The sequence below is a fragment of the Anabas testudineus genome, chromosome 5 (assembly GCF_900324465.2).
Source record: "Anabas testudineus chromosome 5, fAnaTes1.2, whole genome shotgun sequence".
Classification (NCBI taxonomy): domain Eukaryota; kingdom Metazoa; phylum Chordata; class Actinopteri; order Anabantiformes; family Anabantidae; genus Anabas; species Anabas testudineus.
The window spans coordinates 11,241,562-11,262,421 of record NC_046614.1 but is presented as its reverse complement, the minus strand read 5'-3'; the positions used below and the strand labels follow the sequence as shown (position 1 = coordinate 11,262,421).

Genomic DNA, 20,860 nt, shown 5'->3' with positions numbered 1-20,860 from the left:
CATATTGAATCAAGCACTGACGATGACATGGCAAGCATGCAGGAACATCTGCTGCTTACAGGAAAGGTGCAGCATTTTTCTACATTGTTGTAGGTGTCTATTGTCTGTAGGTGTGTCTGTAGAAGTGAAATGTCTGACTGTCTGTAGAATGGTTTCAAACCATAGGTAAAAATGTGGTAATAGTGTGAAAACATTTGGTGCAGCCCTCACTACTTCAAAGTAAAATGGGAAGGTGATCAAGTGGTTTTAAGGTTAAGGGCTTTCGGTTTTAATGGATGCTTTAAATCGGTGAGGGTTCTCTCAGGTACATAAGACCATCATGTGCATGTCTGCACGTCTGTAGTCATTTTTTTTTTAAATTCAGTTCTGCAGACAGGCTGTCTTCCCACTATACAGTTGACGTCATTCTGAGCATGCTCTCTATGGCCTGGGTGTGGCATGGTCTTCCCTTTGTGTCCCCACTGATGCTTGATAACTTTAATCCCGGCCTATGAATTTGTGCTCTTGTATATCTGATACAACAGATAACCAAATACTTTTAAAGAAACTATGTATATTAAACATGCATGCACTGTGCTATATATCATTCACCAGCTTTAAAATCTTACTTGAATTCTTACAGAACACTTTTTCTAATTAAATCTAACTTTAGGTTTCCTCTTCCCAGTTGACCATCTGTTACACACCGTAGTAAAAATATAGTGCGCTAGTATGCAGTAGTAACTTCATTCACAAACACACATTTTCTGCAGATGCTGCGGCTGAGATCTGGCTTTCTGGGTAATAAATGGTCCATGTTGTCTGTAATCTAATCAACCTGCTTTATGATTAGAAACTCCTCCCTCCTCTGTATCACCCTCTGTTTCACTCTCTCGGCTTAGAGCATATTTTATTTTCTATTCTTTTTTCGTGCTATAACCTCCTCATATGGCCACTGTATTGGTGACATTTCAGTGTTTACACTATATCTGCATTTCTGAGCTATAATTAACAACATGTATGTCAGGAAAACACACACATATACCAAAAATGTATTACACAGTAATTATGGGCTGGGCTGTAGCAGTAATACTAACCAACAGGCAGATGTTACCATTAGTAATTGATCCTCCTGTTTCTTTGAGAATTCCCATAGGGGTCAAGAAATCAATCCAGCTTCTTCAACGGTGTCGGGCTACTATATGTAACTACTCACACATTAAACTCATAGTATGTGTGTGTCATGTTTCAGATCTAAACAGGCATTTAAAAAGCTCAGTGTTTTGGATAATGTGGGCTAAACATATTGTGTAATAATTCAGTTCTCAGTGGGGAAGGGATTCACCCAATTTTCCTGTTGGGTGTGGTCTCTCTCTCTCTCTCTCTTCTTTTCTTTTCTTTTTTTTTTAAAGAAGGGGCACAAAGTAAGAACTGTTCCGATTCTGCACTAAGTGGTTTTGATTTGAGGAAAAGTATGAATGAATGCATGTAGCAAAAGTGTTTGAGATGGTAAAAGAGGGGACAGCATGAACAGAAGGACTCAACTGGTGTATGGTGATTGCAGGCTGCTGTAAGACAGAGGTAGGTTTCTGCATTGTAGAGGACAGATCAAGGAAGCTGCATCCATTTTAAGATCTGTTGCTAGGGAGTGGTTAGGAATAAATTAAATTAATTAGAACTGTGTAGCTGCTCGGGTGCTGTCCCCTCTCCGTTTCACTATTCAGATAGTTGGAAAAAAAGGATTGTCACGTAACAAAGAAAAACTAACATCCTACCATTCAGTGCAGCCAGTAGAGGGTGTTTTGGTACGGAGAAAGGGTCAGGATGCTGCGAGCTATAAAAAGCTTCAGGGCTGGTAAGCTCCGGAAGGGCTGTCAGGGTCAAGACAGACATGATCTGTGGAAAATGATGGCCACCAAGCAGAGCTATTGGGTTCTGTTTTGGCTGCAGGGCAAGAGATGGTAATGGCCAAAGGTGATTAACAACTGTACTTGGTATTTACTGTAATGGATAATTCATGGAAGACTTGTATGTAAATAATAAGATATGAGTACACACAAAAGTCCACAGAGAAAGCTCCAGCCAGCTGGCATGTTGATCCATCTTATGAAAAGTCATCTATCCCTTCCCACTTCTCCAGCAATCCATATCTTTGTTTCTATTACACAGAGGCTAGACCTTAACTTTTCCATCAAAGTTTTTGCTGCAGCCACATCAGCTTATTTTCCTACACTGCAGTGGTTCGTATAATGTGAATGTTACTAGCAGCAGCTCTTTGTCTGCTCAACTCCAACATCATAGAGAATAATTTCAACTGAGCAGAGGCCAGAATGTAATTGTAATTTTATTTTGTACACGCAGCATCAGTGTATAACCATACCGCTTTCTGAGTGTATCTGTTCTGCCCTACCACATGCATACCCAACAGGAAATGTAATAGGTTTAGTGGTTTATAACCATATATCCGCAAACATTTTGGGTGAATATGAGCCTCTGTTCTATGTCCTCACTAAGGCCAAATTAATGCATAAATCCATGAAATTTCAAAGGGTTAACAGATTTTTTCTTGCCGGTGTATATGTATAATTGGTTGTAAAAGCTGTGGGCTGAAAAATCTAAACGATGTGCCAAAGCTGCACGTAGATACATATCCATTGTTAATGTTATTGTTAAGTGTAAACCAATTAAATCATTTGTCAGTAGTATATAAATATAAAAAAGGCACAAAAGGAAAAGTGCGGATAAAGATCCATTTTATTCATTTCAGGGTAGCAAATACAATATTATTCTGTGTTGTAGGGCATTTAAATTACACTACAAACAGAAATTTAACTGACTTTTGACATTAATTTTTCAGTTGGTTTAGTATGAGTAGGTAATGTCTTCTGTAAACTATTAGTACCAATTATTAAAAAATACTGCAGGTCAAAATAAATATCACTTTCCTCTAAAACGTCTCAACATTTTTATTACACATTTGACTCCTTCGTATTGTGACACTTGTTGTAGCATGAGAATGACTCAATAAATTGGTTCTGGTTTTATACATTGACTGGATGCTGTTGCTTTTCCACAGATAGAGTTTAATGTGTATATCTCGGCAGATATTGTAAATGTTGAGAGCTGATGTGATATTTACACAATCCTCCCCTGAAGCAGTGGGCGACTTTCTCCTGGCGACTGTCTGCTCAGCAAGTTCCACAACAACAAAGGCACTGATGTTACAGCTGATCGTCCTCCACTACTGACATCATCATCGTCTCTAAGTGGCCGGTACTGCTTAGACCTCCTGTTTAGATACATGAAACCAGTGAGACAGGTCAGGAGGTTTCCAATTATGAGTCAAACATGAGGATATACAGCATTATTTAAAGTCATTATGAAATTATTTAAATTTGGTAATATCCCTGATTTATTGCTAATACTTTAAATGTTGAGCCATTTTGGCACCAGTTACTCACCTGTACATCAAACCAACAGCACAGACCACACAGGCGAGCACCATCACACCCAGGACTATAGCTGCAGTTCCAGCTGGGGAACCACTGGAGGCTGCAATTCAGACACATTGCAGGATTAAGAAAGAATAAACATATATAGATTAAGTCATTTTAAAAGCAATAATACATTTTTCTTTTACTCACCGACTGCTACACTGACTCTAGCACTGGCCACAGCAAGGCTAACATCGTTGGTCAAGGAGACATTGAGGCAAAACACACCAGAGTCATTGAAGAACTGACGAAGGACCATCTGACAGTCTGGAGAGGGTGCAACTGTATTACAGATGGTTTCTACTGGTGTGATACAGTCAGCATCAGAAATGACTGTGCAGACCTCACTTGGCAGGCTGTAGGAAGAATAGATGGGAACAGGAAGTGTTAGATGATAGTGAAAATAACCATGAGGTCGTATCATGAAACGTTTGTGATAAATGTAATATTAATTAAAAATACACAACATAGTTTTGGTATGAAGTAATAAAAAGGTTGTATTATTAAGTAGGACAAGAGGACAAGAGTGAAGGCGAGTGAACCTCTTGACCCTGTGAGTGAACCTGTAAGTGAACTTCTTGACCCTGTCTGTGTGCTATGTGTTGCAGCCTCTTAATTGCCAGACCAGCAGAAGTTCTTAACATTTGTCAGATGATTATAGTGCAACCTTGTGGATTCTCTGAATTACTGCAGTAATGTGTGTCCTCTGAACGCTACCACTCACCTTCCCTGACAGGTAATGGTGATGTCCACAGCATTTTGATCCAACTCAGTTGCCACCTCTACAACATTGGACACCTCTACAATCTCAACACTTTCAATACCCTCTGCAGGAATAAATAGGGTAGAAAGAGACATTTTAACACAATTAAATCTACGGTTTCAAAAGAAGCTCAAAATCATCAATTCACACATGATCTGCCATTAAAAAAAAAGCATATTAACTTACGGACAACATCTACAGTGGTGGCAAGGGATCCGTAACGGTAGACTGTGCAGTCAGCTTCGAGCTCTGGAGCTTGTCTTTTAGCCACAACGAGGGCGACCTGTGCTGGATCTGTTTCCACCTCTGCTTGAACCTCACCTTCAGCTGGAGCCGCTTCTTCCTCAACTGCTGGTTGATCTGGAGGGAAAAAAGTATTATAACGCTTCATTTGAGCTGTCTTTTAATTTTGTCTATACTTAGAGTAAATACTCACCAGCAGCTGCAATTTCATTCTCAGTTTCCAGTACTTCGGTCTCAGCTGCAGCATCAGCTGGTGCTACCTCTTCTAGAGCTGCGGTCTGAGTGGCAGCAGGAGCGACAACGTTATCAGCAGGTGCGTCTGTTTCAGCTTGAACAACATCTGCAGCAGCAGTAGCAGCAGCAACATCAGCCTCCACAGCAGCAACAGTAGCATCAACAACAGCAGCATCGGCTTCCACATCAGCAACAGCAATATCATCAGCAGCAACATCAGCAGTAGCATCAGCTTCTACAGCAGCAGCAGCAGCAGCTGTATCATCAGCAGCAACATCAGCAACAGTAGCTTCAACAGCATCAGCAGCAACAGCAGCATCCACAACAGCAGTATCAGCATCTGCAGTCACAACATTGGCCTCTTGTTCAACTTCTGCAACAGGGGCAACTGTGACAATTTCAGCAACCTCAACTTCTGGTACAGGAGCAACTGTGACAATTTCAGCAACCTCAACTTCTGGTACAGGAGCAACTGTGACAATTTCAGCAACCTCAACTCCAGCTTCCTCTTCCTCTGTAACAGGAGCAACTGAAGCAGCAGCGTCAATGACAGGCACGTTTCCTTCGGCTACATCTGTTGCCACTGCTGTTTCATCTGCAGCAGCTGTTTCAGCATCTGCCGGTTCCTCAGCTGCAGGAGCAGCAGTTGCCGCCTCTCCTGCTGCAGCATTGGTTTCCTCTACAACAACATCACCCTCTGCAGGAGCGGCAGTGTTGGCAGGCTCTTGTTCTTCTGGAACAACAGCTACATCCACTGCTGGGGGCGCAACTGAGGCAACCTCTACCGCATCTGCATCAACTTCTGCTTCTCCATCTTCTGTATTTGCGGCTGGCTGCACAGAAACAACAACTGGAGTGGCGTCAGAAGCAGGAACATCCAGCGCAATTGCACCTTCGCCCTCTGCTGGGACAGCTGCTGGGGTGACTACTCCGGGAACAGCAGAGGCATCAATAGGAACAACTGAAAGAAAAGAATTAAAATGTAATTCAGACATCACATAGCTTTTGCATAAAATATTTTAAAAAAACTAAATCTCACCAGCAGTAGGGTTCTCGCAGGTATTGGGAATGGTTGCCGCGAGGACCACCTGAGGTTTGAAGCTCCCAGCAGCTAGGTATGTGTGTGTGACAGTGAGGTCTCTGGAGATCAGAGTTCCACTGTTGTCTCCAAAGTCCCAGGTGAAGCTGATGTCAGCGTTGTTGAGGTACTGGCTAGGATCATGGAGCTTGACGCTGAAAGCAATGGCTCGGTTCTGGACGAAGTTCTGGTCATCCTCATTTACATCGTTGACTTGGGCCAGTGAGATGGTGAAAGGAACCTTGTCTGTAGAAATGTTATGACAAGAATTGTTAAAAAATACAAATACAGAAATATTTTCCCTCATTTGGGATATAAATTGGCAGATGGGTCACCTGTGATGCTAAAGACTGTGGAGGCATAGCCAAGGGGAATGAAGTTGTCTTTGCCGCGACAGTGATAGATGACAACCTCCATGTTGTAGGAGCCAAGGGGGATGTTGTCTGTACCAATGGCGAGGGAGGAGGAAGGTCCATCAGCCACCTGCCAGTATCGTCCTTAAACACAACGGCAGTTAGATTATTTTTATAGTGTAGCTTTAATGCACAATTCAGTTAATTCATACAATTTAGAGGCTATCTAGTTGTCAGCTTCATGTGATGGTGAACAACAAATGGCTCATATTTAATTTGTTTGTTATTAAAGTTTTACTTTAATATGTGTTGGCTTCTTCTTAGCTCTACTGTTGACACAAAACATTAACATGGAAAAGATTTATGACTGGCACAGGTATGGCACAGCCCATCTAAAGGCCCAAACAATTGTCGTTGTATTTACACTGACTGCAAACAATGAACATGGGACCATGTGACGCCACTTTGCCTGTTTGGTAATCTGTAAGGTAAGAAAATTATCATTACAGCTCAACTTGAAGCCAAAAATGTGTTAGCAAAGACAAGCTGTTTACTGAGAATGCTTCATTTGTAACATTACACAACTTTATAGCAAGCAATATATAAAATATTTAAAGTATTTACCCCACGTCTTCCAGACAAACACATAGCGAGGTTTCCTGTCATTGGTCCTGAATGGTGTGCCATCAGGGAAAACTCCCGCTGATTCAGTGCTCTGCTCAGGATACACAGTCTGACCCTCCTCATACTGTTGTCCTTTAAAAGTTAAACATCATAAATTAACAATACCAATAATATACATGACACCTTGAATTACACCACTGCATATGAATATGTGCACCACAAGTGCAGTGTGAAATAAGAACAGGATTAAAGTCTAACAATTGAAGATACTATTTGTTCATTCAATTAGATGAAGTTGTCAGATATTATATCTGAAACCACAAGAAAAATTTTAATCATTACATTTTTTATATCATATTTATCATCATATTAACTAGGGATGCCCCCCGCTGCAGAGTTACAAACGCCATCTTACCATTGATGCTGCAGTTGCGTGCCCAGACCACCTGTCCATCAGAGCGCACCGTCTGGTTTGTTGGGAAATTAAGTTTAATGGTGAAGGTTGTTTTTGCTCCAGTCAGAGTGGGTGCATCGTTTTTAAGATCAAACGTTACTTCACCACCTGAAAAGAAGAGTACACACAGTTTAACATCTCCAGATAAGCATCCAAAAAGCATTTGTTGCATTTCTGTCATTAAAAATAAAGAAAAGGAACTCACCAAACCAACAGTTTTTGAATCTTGCATCTCCATCTTTCCACACGGGATACATCCGTGAGTTCCATGAGCGATAACGTGTGAAACGACTTTTTGACTCTAGAAGATATATTACAAACTCTTTAGGAAAAGAAACTACATAGTGCATTATTTTCCCCAACATCAACAACAAACTTTCTTAACTATTTATGTACTGTACTATATATTAGGGTTAGTAAATCAGTCATATGCAAATGAGAGGAGCTCCATATTTTTGGTGGTGAGTAAGGTGGGGGGGTGTTTGGCGGCAGGAGTCACAGGACCTGCAATCCCCCTCAATCCGTTTCATGTGACTATCAGCTGAGCAGCAACATCAGTAATCCCAGTGAGAGGAATGAGGGATCGTAGCCACTGGCTCACTGGCTTTCATCTCATCTTAAGATTAGCATGCATGAATCAAATTTGCTTAAGAAATAGTGTATTGGCATAAAATTGGCGTGTAATATTTTGTATATCTTCCCTCTCTTTAACAGAATGTGATTGCATTAAAATAAGCATGAAACACCAGATCTGTCTGTTCAAGTTGTGGCCTAAGCAAAAAAGTACAAACTTAAAGATTAAATTTGAAGCATAAATGTGTTGATTAGACACGGCCATTAAAATTAATTACATTTTCTATTGCTGACCTGTGCTTGCACAAAGGTCACACTTACAAAAGAAAATTTTAAAATAATCAGAATACATTATTAACTCAAATTCAGCTTCCAAACTTAGTGTTTCTCAAACAAACAGATGAGATAGATTGTGACCATAGTAGATAGTTCAGCGCTATCATTTAGTAGCTCCTGCATTTACTGCATTAAGAAATGTTCTGGATGGAGTGAAGCAGTTTCACTTAAGACTGAATTTTATGCAGTGCGGATTAAAGAAAACAGAACATTGCAGCAGAGCTGATAAAAACTTTACAAGAGTAAAAAACAGGAAGCCATATGACAAACTAAAGGTTATCTGTCATTTCTAATATACACACCTGTCGCATTGGCAGATGTAAAAGCCAAAACCAGCAGCACCACTGTCAGAGTCCTCATCCTGTATTGGGTAGTTAGTCTCTTCTGAGCCCTGATCCTCACCCAGCAGTCCTGAACCCCAACACTACTCCCACAGAACCTAGTCAGGCTTTTAAAGGGGGCCTCGGATCTGAATTACCATAAAATTTGTTGTCACCTCTGACATCACAGGGAGTCTGAAAGCTGCACCACCCCCTTTTTTTCAAACAAAGTGTTGTTTTATTAATAAAATTGTGTGAGTTGTGGTGTTTTTATAGTTTTACTTTATTATGTGTTGGCTTCTTCTTAGCTAGTTGACTGCTCCACTGTTGACGCGAAAACATTAACATGGAAAACATTCATGACATTTATTTTGTTTTGTTTTCTCTTATTCCGATGCTACACGTCAGTGTCATTAATGCAATATTTCCTAAATGTTTTAGGGATGTTGAACAGTAATTTTATATGAAGAAGTGGATAAAGTGCATCAAGTAATTAAAATGAATGCAAACTAACACACATCTCTCCAGTAGGACAATATTTTTTGGTGCATTATTGGGAAATTCGATTGATGCTTTCTATACAATGTAAATGAAAATGTGGTATGTGCTTTACGACGGAGAGTCATGTCGTCAAAGCTGAAGTCATGCTTTTGCTTGATGTGTGACCTTACAGTTGTGTGTGCATGGGCGTCACAAGGTGGCTGTGTGAGCAGCAAATCAATAGCATCCTTTTATTTCCTCAGTCATTCCTCTGTATCCCGCTGTGCACCTCAGGCTGCTGGAGCTCTAAGAAGCTGTGCTCAGAGCAACACAGACACACCCGTGGTCAGTTTACGACACTTATCCCTTTTAATAAAGTTTCACTCCAATGAGAAATAAGAAGATATTTAGAGGAATGAGTTTATTTATTCTGGAAACTCATGAAATGAATTCATACATCATGTTATGGTACATAAGTATTTTGTGTGTTAATTCTTTTTTACTTATTTTTACTCTCAGCAAATGTGTCACATCTACAGTATGTAGCATTTTCAATTACCACATCCATATTAATACATCCATAAATCACTGATGTATCCCTATTAAATAGTTACGTCATCCTAATCACTAACTTAGACAAAAAAAAGGGAGTCAGAGTCACAGCATTCAAACATTTAACATATAATTTAGTAAAATGTAAAATCTATCTATATATATATTGTTGATCAGAAAGTTAATTCTAATACTACACATCTTTTATATGTCTCTTATAATGTTTTATATATTTATTTGTTTTATACTTTTATCTTTTTCGGTTTTGTGTTATTGCTACTACTGTACAGTTGGATGTGGGGTTTTCTGAAATACTGTGAGCACCTAAAGCAACATAAATAACAACTTGAAATAAAACCTCAGTGTGACTCTATATAGCAAAGAGATGCTTCAGTAATGATGTCTTACTAAGAAACAATAAAACCCACAACAAAGAGCTTCACTCTAAAGATGTGTGTGATGTTGTCTCATGCCTGTGAGGCTGTTCAGGCTGCACTGCATGTGACCCCTCATGTGCTAACAGCGGAGTTCAGGAGGAAAGAAATCCTTCCCACAGACCACCTGACTTTACATACCACTAACAAATTCTTTGCTAATTAGTCTCCACTCTATATTATCTTAATAACATTGTGGTGTTCTGGGAATTTCTGAATTAATGTCAAATTTAGGGAGATGGTTTTCAGACCGGGAAAAATAGAAAATTTTGCAACTGTGGTTTCCAGGACTAATGTATTTAACTATGTGTTGCACAGATTGATGAAATAATGAAATAAAATACTCTCTGGCTAAAAACACAGTATTACCAAAGCAAGGAATAATTTCATTCACATTTTCAGCTGGAGGAATACATTTTGTGTGAAGAATAATAAAAGGACATATTGTATAATTAAACATCATCACCGCAGTTAAGAAGCTTTAAAAAACAAAACACACACAATCTAACTGCTGGCACGATCTAAGACCAGCTTTCCATTTTCTAACACCAGCTCACAAAAAATGCAAATTGTATTTTTAAACCCAGATCAAAAAGGCCGTCTGGTTTGCGAAATGTCATTTCAAGATCAGGCCAAAGAGATACTGCAAATCTGTCTGCTTGGCCTAATAAAATCATTTACTGTTAGCTAAAACATAGGTCGTATAATTGTACCAAAATAGAAAAGAATTGTTGACCATATGTATAAAGAATACTGACTTGTGTAATTAGACAAAAAGAAACCAACATATACACTAACATATAACACTGTATGTTAGTTCCTCCTCCTTTAACTAATAATTTATTTGTGAGTGTCAGAGGCGTCATTTCACATACAGTATGAATGTGCTGAATGGAGATATGTCAAGCTCATGCTTGACATATGACCAAAGCTGTGCTTTGGTCATATGTCAGTATTGAGTCATATGTGCAGTATTGAGTGTTTTCATGTCTAGACAGACCAGCAGAGGCTGTTTTACAGGATATTGAATGCCCCATGACAAAGTCAGGCCCATATTTTGGATCAATAATTGGACCATTCATAAATGTTTTATTTGCACAAGATGAAACTGTGTAGAGTTACAATACGCTCAAGCGTTACTGATGTCACACAAATGCATGTGAGTAGAACAAAATTTAAAAACAAAATCGTAAAGGTCGAGGCCGACTCTCTGCAGCAAAAGAAACAACATGACTAACAGGAGAATGAGTGAGATTTCATCAAATACAGTCAAATACAGTTTGCTGCACTGCAATGCTTCCCAGAGCAAAGACTTAAATCATGTTAACATGGCATTCCTGCTCTTACAAATCAAAATGTCTGTATGAATGTGGTTATCTTAGGAATAACACAGACACATCTCACGAGTTAACAAGAGGACTGTTTTAGCCTCCACAGAAGAAGCAGTAAAAGGAGGACAGGAAAGAGGTGGGAACCTCTGCACCTCTCACTGATCACACAGCTACACTGATGTTCATCAGAGGAAGCAGTTGTCGCTCCCCTCATTCTCTCCAGTGAGCCAAAACAGTTATGGTGAGCCCATTTTATTAATTGACTACTGTATTTTTGTGCACAATTTCTACAAGAATGATCAAAACTATGAATTTTTATGTTCAGTGGGGTGTTTGTAATTTCTTCCTGCTTCGGCTTCCGACAACAAAATAGTAGACATAAAATGTGTTTGTGTTGTCTCTTATTTGTCATGAACTTAAGCACGAGTTCCCAGTACTAATCTAAAATGTTTAGATGTAAGAGTAGCAGCTACTGTGTCAGTACTGTGCTCATGTTTTAAGTTGTTGGTCTTTTTATAACCTGTTTATTTCAAAAATGATGAGAAAATATTCATAAATACAAAAATGAAACAAAACTCCGACGTCAGATACGTAAACGTCATCGTGGATTCACCACGTGACCTGTGAGGGGCGTTTGTTGAACGTCCCTGTCTCATCCCGATAAACACGGCTCGTTGTCCGCAGTTCCATGAACATATAATTACACATGTGGTGTGATCACAGCACATGTTATTAACTCGCCAACGCCAGTCAATTGCAAGTCAATTCACACTGAATGCGCAGATGGAGAGGCGCTAGCAGAAACTTTGAAGTGCCGCCCGGGATCAATGATCGGTGTGTGCGAAACACAAAAACGAGCGCTCCCGGTGAAACGCGGGAAACGCTGTAGTGTCGCTTCAGTGTTTTCCACGGAGGAGCCGCCGCCACGCTAATCCGCGTATTTACGGATGCTGACAGATTTCAAATGACCCTTTGTACTGTTTTAATAGTCTCAGCCTAACCTGACCAAGTTTATCCTCAACAGGGCCGCTGTGCTGAGGCCGTGCCGTGTCCAGACCGTTGGAGCTGGCCTGAAGGAGCACTTAGTGGACGCTATATGTCGGTCCCCGCGTCAACGTCTGTCTCCGTAGCCACCGACAAGTTGTTAGCTTCAGCACAAAGAGGCGTCCTGTCCTGCTAACTAGCTAAACAACCAGCACACGACCTGCGCTGCCTTTTCAGACATGGATACGTTTCAGAAGGTGGAGAAGATAGGAGAGGGGACGTACGGAGTGGTTTACAAAGCCAAGAACAAAGTCACCGGAGAAACTGTTGCTCTGAAGAAAATCCGGCTCGACACGTAAGTGAAGTTGTGAGTGATGTTGATTATCATCTAGCTAAGCTTAGTGATGCTAACTAAGCTAAGTGTGGTTCAAGTTTGATGAAACCGGTTCACAAAAAACAAAAAAAAACAAAAGCCACGGCTCCGTCAGCGTCTCAAACAGTTTCACAAACAGCCATAAATATACATACTATATTTAATGAGACACGTTCAGGAAATGATGTGGGAAACAAAAACTCTGCAAACACAATCAGAGTTGATTGTGTCTTGGTTGTTGCATAAAAACTTTCTCTCTATGATAGTAATAGGTGTTTTTGCACCAACACCAACATGGGATGAATATAAATAACCAATGAACAGAAAATCTGTTGCACAATTTATGTTTGCATGTCAGCTTTTTCTTTAGCTTTCTTTTTTTCGTATAAATAAATAATCAATAAAACTATATATTTTTTTTGTTTAAAATGCTCAGATCTTATGTCGTCTAAGAAACAACATTATTAGTTACTGTCAGTCTTCAAAAATGAAAACTAAGCCAAGAGTCAATTAATGGCAGTCAGCAAATAAAAGGATTTTCTGCTTTGCTTTGTCATCATAAATAACTAATAAACTCCTGACTTTTTGAGCAGACTGTTAATGTATAACTTGTTTATTTGATCAATAATTCTGTGCTGCTGTGCCAGCTAACATACATTTTGTGGGCGTCAGCAGGTGGCATCACTGAGCCACGGTGTTCAGTGTTTTCTGACTCTGTCAGACCAGAGAAAGCAAATTGATTAATTTTCTTTATCTTTATTTGTCAGCTGTATTGTCATTGGTGGTGCAGTGATATATTGAGAAAACTATCTACTGTAAAAGAAGCTGCTCTGTTACAGCTGATTGTATGGTTCATTTTGTCTTCCATGTTGCTTTGGTTGTGAATGCTGTGATTTGAATTGTCATGATACACAAAAAATACAATAAAATAAATCATGAACCACAAACAACTGGCGAACTGGTCAATAATATGACCATAAAGTATTCATTATTATTATTATTATTATTACTATTATTATTATTTTCCATTTATTCTATTTAGGGAAACAGAGGGCGTACCAAGCACTGCCATCAGAGAGATTTCACTTCTCAAAGAACTCAGTCATCCAAATATTGTCAAGTAAGTGTCTCAACTCAAGATAAATCCTGCTTGAACAATTATATTGTTGCCTCTTTTAGTTTGTAAGTCAGTGTGTTACGTGTTTCAGATTGCGGGATGTCATCCACACTGAGAACAAGCTCTACCTTGTATTTGAGTTCCTTCATCAGGATCTCAAGAAGTTTATGGACTCCTCCTCTGTCACTGGTATCCCACTGCCTCTAGTTAAGGTGAACATCAGCTACTTTTTCAAAACAGATCAGTCCTGGTCTCTTATCTGGTTATGTTATGTATAATTCTTTTTATTTTTGTTTGCAGAGTTATCTGTTCCAGTTGTTGCAAGGTCTGGCTTTCTGCCACTCTCACAGAGTCCTTCATAGAGACCTGAAGCCACAAAACCTCCTCATCAATGCCCAGGGTGAGATCAAGCTTGCTGACTTTGGCCTGGCAAGAGCCTTCGGTGTGCCTGTCCGTACATACACACATGAGGTAAGTTGCTGTCAGGTTTAGAATGAAGGCTTTAAAGTGCCCAGTAGGGAGGTTAACTTAAGTTATGTATCATTAGTGTTTGGGGTCTTGTAGTAGTTGAATTTGTCGACATTTAACAGTAAATTTGGCCTGAACAATAGTAGTGGCTCATTTGCTTTTTTATGCTGTCATTTGACAATATCAGTGTTTTATCTCTTGTTTTTCTGTGGCTAGGTTGGTAGGTGTGTTTTTTTCCAAAAATTTTGATACTACTTACTTACTTGTTCTATCTGACATTTTTCCAGGTTGTAACACTTTGGTACAGGGCGCCAGAAATTCTCTTGGGCTGCAAGTACTACTCCACAGCTGTTGACATTTGGAGTCTGGGTTGTATCTTTGCTGAAATGGTAAAGCACTTAATTTAATCATTCTCCACAGTGAACAGATAAAGTCTCCACACAAGACACAGTTCACCTACAGTCTGACATCACTATCTGTTTTCCTGCAGGTCACCAGGAGGGCCTTATTCCCTGGCGACTCAGAGATCGATCAGTTATTCAGAATCTTTCGCACCTTGGGCACTCCCGACGAGACCGTCTGGCCTGGTGTCACATCGATGCCCGACTACAAACCATCTTTCCCTAAGTGGGCAAGACAGGATTTAGCCAAAGTGGTGCCTCTTCTTGACGAGGATGGAAGAGAACTACTCGGAGTGAGCACATTTTTTGTTCATTCTTTTTTTTCATTTCTTTTTTTAGCACATCTGCGTTAGTAAGCATGATCATTGTGTGAAATCTAAAGACATAATCAAATGATCACACTTTCTGTTTTCCCTCTTTGCAGGAAATGCTGAATTATGATCCAAACAAAAGGTTGTCTGCCAAAAATGCCCTTGTACACAGATTTTTCCGTGACGTCACCATGCCAATTCCTCATCTCAGACTCTGAGTCATGCAAATTATCAAGCCTTTTAATGCCAGCAATATCAAAGCAATAAGAACCTCCTAAGCTTCCATTCAGATCCGTGAATGAAGTGGAGAAAACCAGTGGACCCTACAGGATATGTTGGAACTTTTAATAGATAGATATCCTGAAAGTTTCACTGTTTTTTTCAGCTCTGATGTTCTAATAGTTATAAATGTTTAACTGTAATTTTCTATCATTATTTTACATATTTATGTGCTGCTGCCATCTTTGATGTAAATGTTATTTGTAATTGAGATGGTCTTCTGACAGATTCCAGGTCAGAGAGATGCATTCTAGTGACATTCCATTAAATTTCTCAATTTTATTGATATATCATATTTAGGATGTCCAAATTTAAATAGTCAAATACTTAGAGTTGAATATGGATTGCAGAAGTTTGTGGGATAGTGCAAATAAGAAATGCCATGTTTTGTAATATTGAATGAAACAGAAACAACTCAGCACAACAGACACCATCAGCCTATGTTAAGTAGTTGGTGTAGTTGTGAGTTTATAACCGCCTTCTTCTAGGTTTATTTTATGGTAATTACATTCAGAAGTTAAATAAAGAGTATCTTGAAGTGATTTTAAAATTTGCGGCAACAAACACAAATGTTTATTGGACATTCAGATTCACTGGCAGAATAGTTGACCAGACTGAGGTTCTCAGCTTTGTACAGTTGTAATATTCAAATGTTCCCTGTAGTAATTCAAATTTTACAGAAGTTAATATGTTGTTGGGTCTTTCTTACTTTAAATTTTATCCAAATGTAATGAACAGTTTTAATGGGTTATGTATATTTACAGTGTGTAAAAAAGAAAAAATAAACGTATTAAATAACTGTTACTGATGATTTTGTTCTTAACATTAGGTCAGATGAGTCTAATATTAAAGCCACGTTATGTGAATAAATACTATGAGGATTTAGAAATAGCCGCTGTTGTAGATACATCACACTCTCATTACAGGGATCTGCTCTAACACAACTGAGTCAGCGGAACAAAACAACACAAATGACTGGAAATAATCAACCAGACGATGGTTAAGTTTTTATTAGTCACGACAATGTCAATCAAAACAGATATTTCCTGTACTTTATAGCAGAAGAGTAATCAGAAAATCAGGATCACAAAGCACTTAGTAGCGTCCAGCGTTGTTTGCCACGCTGCTGTTTTTGAAGCTGCCACTGGGGGCACCAAAGTCTAAAATGTACAAATTGTGAATAGTGGCTTTAATGTGTTTGTAAATGTACTTAAAGTGTGAAACAAAGGACAGACTTCTTGTTTTACTAGTTGAGGTTTGCTATTTATTTTTATAAAGAATATAATTAGAGCAAAAAGAAATAGTTGTCAAACTATTAAACAACGAGTTGATATTAAACAACCAGGAAGAAATTGATTTTAAACTAAAATATAAATTAATAATAAAGAATGAGTGGTGGGTGCTACAATGTTGGTGCTGTTTGATCATTTTTGCGATTTAGTAAAACATTCAGACCACAAATCATGTACGTGCTCAACTTGTAGGAAACGTACACAAGAGGCATACAAAATAATCTAACAGTGCTAGCCAGCTAGCTGCTTCTTGCGCATATTGTGATATCCACATCATATTTGCTATTGTGACAACATTGTTGTTGCATTATATGTGAACAGGTCACTGATATTTTAAAGATAATGTTTTTTTAATTTTTCTTTTATAAATTATTTGTTCATACAGAACTTTGTCAGAACATATATTAACAAAGCTGAAAGATGAAATGAAACTAAAGAAGGAAATGTCTATTTTGACTTTATTTTTATCTTCTGAATAAAATGTGACCTCTTATTATTTTTTATTGTATAATAAATGATATATCTAGACCAGTTCAGGAACACTAGGATTTACATAGTATGATTTGTTATGGTTGCAACACATATTGTTGCCTTTGTCTCAACATAAAATCACTGGGCAAAGAATAAATTCAATTAATCGAATTCATATAGAAACAAAAAAAAACAAACAGTTTTTTTGGTGCAAACCTGACTTTTGACTGGTGATACTACATTTCAAACAGACGGGATGAAAGATGGATGGGTACTAATGGTCATCATTATGTATATGCGATTTCTAAGGAACTAAAACTTACAAAAACATTGGTACGGTTCATTACGAGTTGGTAAGTAGTTTGGGAAAATGGGTGTTTGTACTATTTAGCTCAAACGTCTAGTTTCTTTTTCATGCTAAGCTTGTACAGGATCTGGTAGCCATCATCCCAGGCGTAGAGCAGCTGCTCCTGTGGGTTGTACTTCAGACTGGAGTGAGCTCCATAGCGTTTAGGAAAGTAAACCAGAGGCGCTTCTTCGTTGCTCACCATGTCATTGACGTCATACACACACTGCACACGTGAGCGACCGGGCTGCTTGGTGTTGTACACGACGTACAGAGTGCCACAGATGACAAAAGCTGCCTCTGCGTTCTCTCTTGGACAGTTTGTGTCCCACATCTGCTCGATGTCCAGCGAGTTAGAGTCCATTTTAGCCAAAGAGATGTGCCTCTCGTTCTGCTTTGTGGCATAAATGGCCCACAGCCCTTCTTCATCTACAGCCAGGTCCATCAGTGTCTCAGGAGTCAGGGTGTAAACAGGGACAGGGTCCTGCACTGGAAACACTGCGCTGTCCGTCACGGAGCTGTTCTTCATGTCATATTTAACCACCATTATCTCTTCAGCTTGGTTTGTATAATAGGCATGGTTGTTGTAGACGACATGTCCCGTTCCCCTCCAGGCAGATGGCAGCTTCAGGTCCGTAGACAGAGACATGCCCAGTGAGCGCGTGAAGTCTTGCACAGAGGCGAACTCACGGATGGTGTCGTCATTCGTCCCATTGAAAATGTAGACCTTTCCTGAGCTCTTGCTGGTGTCTTTGCTCCACATGCCCTTTGCCCCTCCTAATCGCTTCATGATCTTCATGGCTTTTATGCTGGAGATCATGTCACTGCAGTCTGAAAGAAAGAGAGCGAGAGGTGAGAAGTTCCTTATGTTTACAGTCATGGCTTGAGGATCACCTTAAAAAAAGAAAAGATTATGTTAATTAGTGCACTTTAGAGGTGCTGGCAGGTAGGTTCTGCGACCTTTCTTACCAGAAAACCCAACTTCTCACTTAGATGAGTAATGAAAAAATGATAAATTTTAGTTTTAATTGTTGGTCAGATTCTGATTATATTTCCACCTTGTTCTCATCAAGTATTGAGCAACAGATGATGTTACTGTAAGTGCCTTTTTATGAACGAATGTCATATCTCACCTGAGATTTTTGCATATTTGGCTTTCTGCTTCTCCTTCACCAGAGTCACCTGCTGCTCTATCAGCCTGTCGTCCACATCTACGCACGGCTGAGCCCCGTTCTGAGTCTCCAGGTAGTCCAGCTCACGCTCAACGCGGTCCACCCTTGTCCCGACACTGTCCAGGTTCGTTCTCAGTGTCTCTTTCTCTTTGTCCAGGTTCTCCAGCTGGGAAACCATCTGCTGCTTGAGCTCTCGCAGTTCCGAGGCATAACGGGTGGTCTGTTCGTGCCATAGAGAGATCCGATCCTGTTTTTGACAGAGGGCCGGAAATTAAATATGGGAATCTGGCCTTCAAATCAAATAGCTCATCTAGAGTATATGCCTAGCTTTTAGTCTTGTGAATCTACTGAACCTACTTTGTACAGTAAAGTGCAAGTTGTCCAACTGACAAGGTCATTATAACATTTCTTAAAACCATGTAATTATCTGTTCTTGTTCTTTTCCTCTCAAGCACATGAGCATTCAGATTGTGTGCTTCTCTCTTTCTTTCTCTGCGTCCTCTCTTTTCATTCAGGCTGTCTGTGCCGGACCATCGGCTGTCCCGGGACCTGTCTCCCTCACCTCACTGTTGCATTTATTCCAGATGGGTTGGATGGGTATCCTCTTCCTCCAGGAGGCCCAGCCCACTCTGGTTTTAGTCTCTCTCTTTCTCTCTTCACTTGGTTTTCTCATTGTTCTTGTCTCTCTCCCTCCTGTGTGGCCCTTCCCCCATGCTATGTGTGTGAATAGTGAGTGTAGGCTTTGCTTATTGTGTGCTTGTATTGTCTGTTGTCTTTCAGGTCTTCTTAGCGTCTCAGGTATCTGTTGGCAGCACCTAGAGTTTACTCAACCATGTTTTTATATTTATATAATATATAATATCGTTCTGGTTGTCCATAATGTAATCTGCAATGTTGCTCTGCTCAGTTGTAAATCTGTCCATCCTGAAAGAAGGAGCCCTCCTCCGTTAGTCTGCCTGAGTTGCCTGATTTCTTTCTTGTTTTTTTTCCAGTTTTTCCTCATCCGTTTCAAGGAACAAAGGACAGAGGGCGTCTTTCTTGTACAGACTGTAAAGCCTGTTGCAGCAAATTTGTGATGTGTCATATTTAGCTGCATAAATACAACCTGATACAGTTCAACAAAAACAAAAGTGGTCAGACTCCACCTTAATTGTTTGTTCCGTTTGTTCAGCAATGCTAGAAATACTTGGATGTTTGTGGATGAGCCAACGTGATGTTGTTTTTAGGCTCTGTATAGAATAGACTAGGACAGAAGAGTAAAATAAGCAGGAAAGTCATTCAAACAGTTCTTCAAACAACCAGGTTGAACCCACACGTGGCAAGTCTGCACCCTGCTCAAGTGTCTTTCAGCATAACACTGAATCCTGCCAACCCTGTGGGTGCTGCTCTTCAGCAGAACCTGACCTATGACCCCGCTGTGGAGAAGACAAATGAAATGTTGAAGTTTATCTCTACACGCTCCCACCTGGCATTACTTCACAGAGTTAGTAACCGAGGGCTGTAGGAACTTTAATGTAACAGTGTAGTTTGAAGGAGCTAATATGATAGTGAAAAGGGAAAAGAAAGTTATTACTGGTAATTTAGAGACAGCCTGTTGTTGAGGAATATTTGTAATAATAAATGGTACTTATGTCTGCAGAGCCAGGAAATGATCTGAACCTGCCATCGGTTGCTGATGAAATAATTACTTTTAATCAATCATTTTGAAAAATGTAGCTTTGTGCTGCCAAAATAGTACAAGACCATCACCAACAATGTGTAGTGTCAAATGATTTTAGATTTTCCTAATGATGTCATTTAAGCTCATCATACACGAGTTTAAGACTAGATTGTTAGTCAGAAAAAAAGGTTTTTTATGCCATACATATAAGGGAGTTATATTTTCCAGCATTTTACCCAGGATTTGCCCACATCTGCATTCCATTGCCCCTACCCTGGAAATTTCCTTTCAGAGGTACTCTGGAGCCCAGGGCTCCACAGGGAGGTAAAGGGAGTCTTACCTCAATAGCAAGCAGCCTTCGCTCCAGATAGTCAATCAGTGCTTGGTGCTGAGCAGAGGCCAGGCAGACCAACGTAACCAAGACAGCAAGTCCTCTCATTTTGCTTCAGCTGAGTCTCTTTAGCTCCTGTAAAATCTTGACTGGATGGGAGTGTGTGGACGAGCCAGCAGATTCCCAGAGGTGGGCTGGAATGTTTTACTAAGCTCTTTGGGAGGAGCCAAAAACATCTGGTGTAGATGGAAGTCCGCAGAGTTTCAGAGAGAGAGGACAGTGCTTCTCATTTTCATTTCCTCTTTCACCTGGTTGACAAAAACAATATACATAGTCTTACTGTAAGTGCATGTTTTACTTTGAGGTGGCTAAAGCTTTTTCCTAGGTCCATGTTTAAATGGGTCACT

General features: G+C 39.7%; 3 protein-coding genes across 4 annotated transcripts; 1 reads left to right on the top strand and 2 right to left on the bottom strand.

Moving 5' to 3' along the window:
• Positions 1-2,798: 2,798 nt before the first annotated feature.
• Positions 2,799-8,491, bottom strand: pmela (premelanosome protein a). Its single transcript, XM_026349639.1, has 13 exons — positions 8,434-8,491; positions 7,428-7,523; positions 7,184-7,330; positions 6,769-6,900; positions 6,127-6,288; positions 5,753-6,037; positions 5,151-5,674; positions 4,673-4,850; positions 4,423-4,596; positions 4,198-4,300; positions 3,624-3,829; positions 3,441-3,531; positions 2,799-3,268 (listed from the first exon to the last, which is right to left on the bottom strand). The coding sequence occupies exons 1-13, from the start codon at positions 8,489-8,491 to the stop codon at positions 3,115-3,117; spliced, it is 2,310 nt and encodes a 769-aa protein (XP_026205424.1). The 3' UTR covers positions 2,799-3,114.
• Positions 8,492-11,472: 2,981 nt separating this feature from the next.
• cdk2 (cyclin-dependent kinase 2) lies at positions 11,473-15,751 on the top strand. 2 transcript variants are annotated; one of them, XM_026349638.1, is made up of 8 exons: positions 11,473-11,489; positions 12,273-12,587; positions 13,648-13,725; positions 13,814-13,934; positions 14,023-14,193; positions 14,478-14,579; positions 14,681-14,884; positions 15,016-15,751. In XM_026349638.1, exons 2-8 carry the CDS (start codon positions 12,472-12,474, stop codon positions 15,118-15,120), a joined length of 897 nt encoding a protein of 298 aa, XP_026205423.1. In that variant the 5' UTR covers positions 11,473-11,489; positions 12,273-12,471; the 3' UTR covers positions 15,121-15,751. The 2 variants fall into 2 exon arrangements, with proteins under 2 accessions (XP_026205423.1, XP_026205422.1); XM_026349637.1 differs by lacking the exon at positions 11,473-11,489 and adding an exon at positions 12,138-12,185.
• A 431-nt stretch (positions 15,752-16,182) lies between these two features.
• olfml3b (olfactomedin-like 3b) lies at positions 16,183-20,607 on the bottom strand. The gene is made up of 3 exons (XM_026347017.1): positions 20,463-20,607; positions 18,424-18,709; positions 16,183-18,121 (listed from the first exon to the last, which is right to left on the bottom strand). Exons 1-3 carry the CDS (start codon positions 20,559-20,561, stop codon positions 17,337-17,339), a joined length of 1,170 nt encoding a protein of 389 aa, XP_026202802.1. The 5' UTR covers positions 20,562-20,607; the 3' UTR covers positions 16,183-17,336.
• Positions 20,608-20,860: the final 253 nt, after the last annotated feature.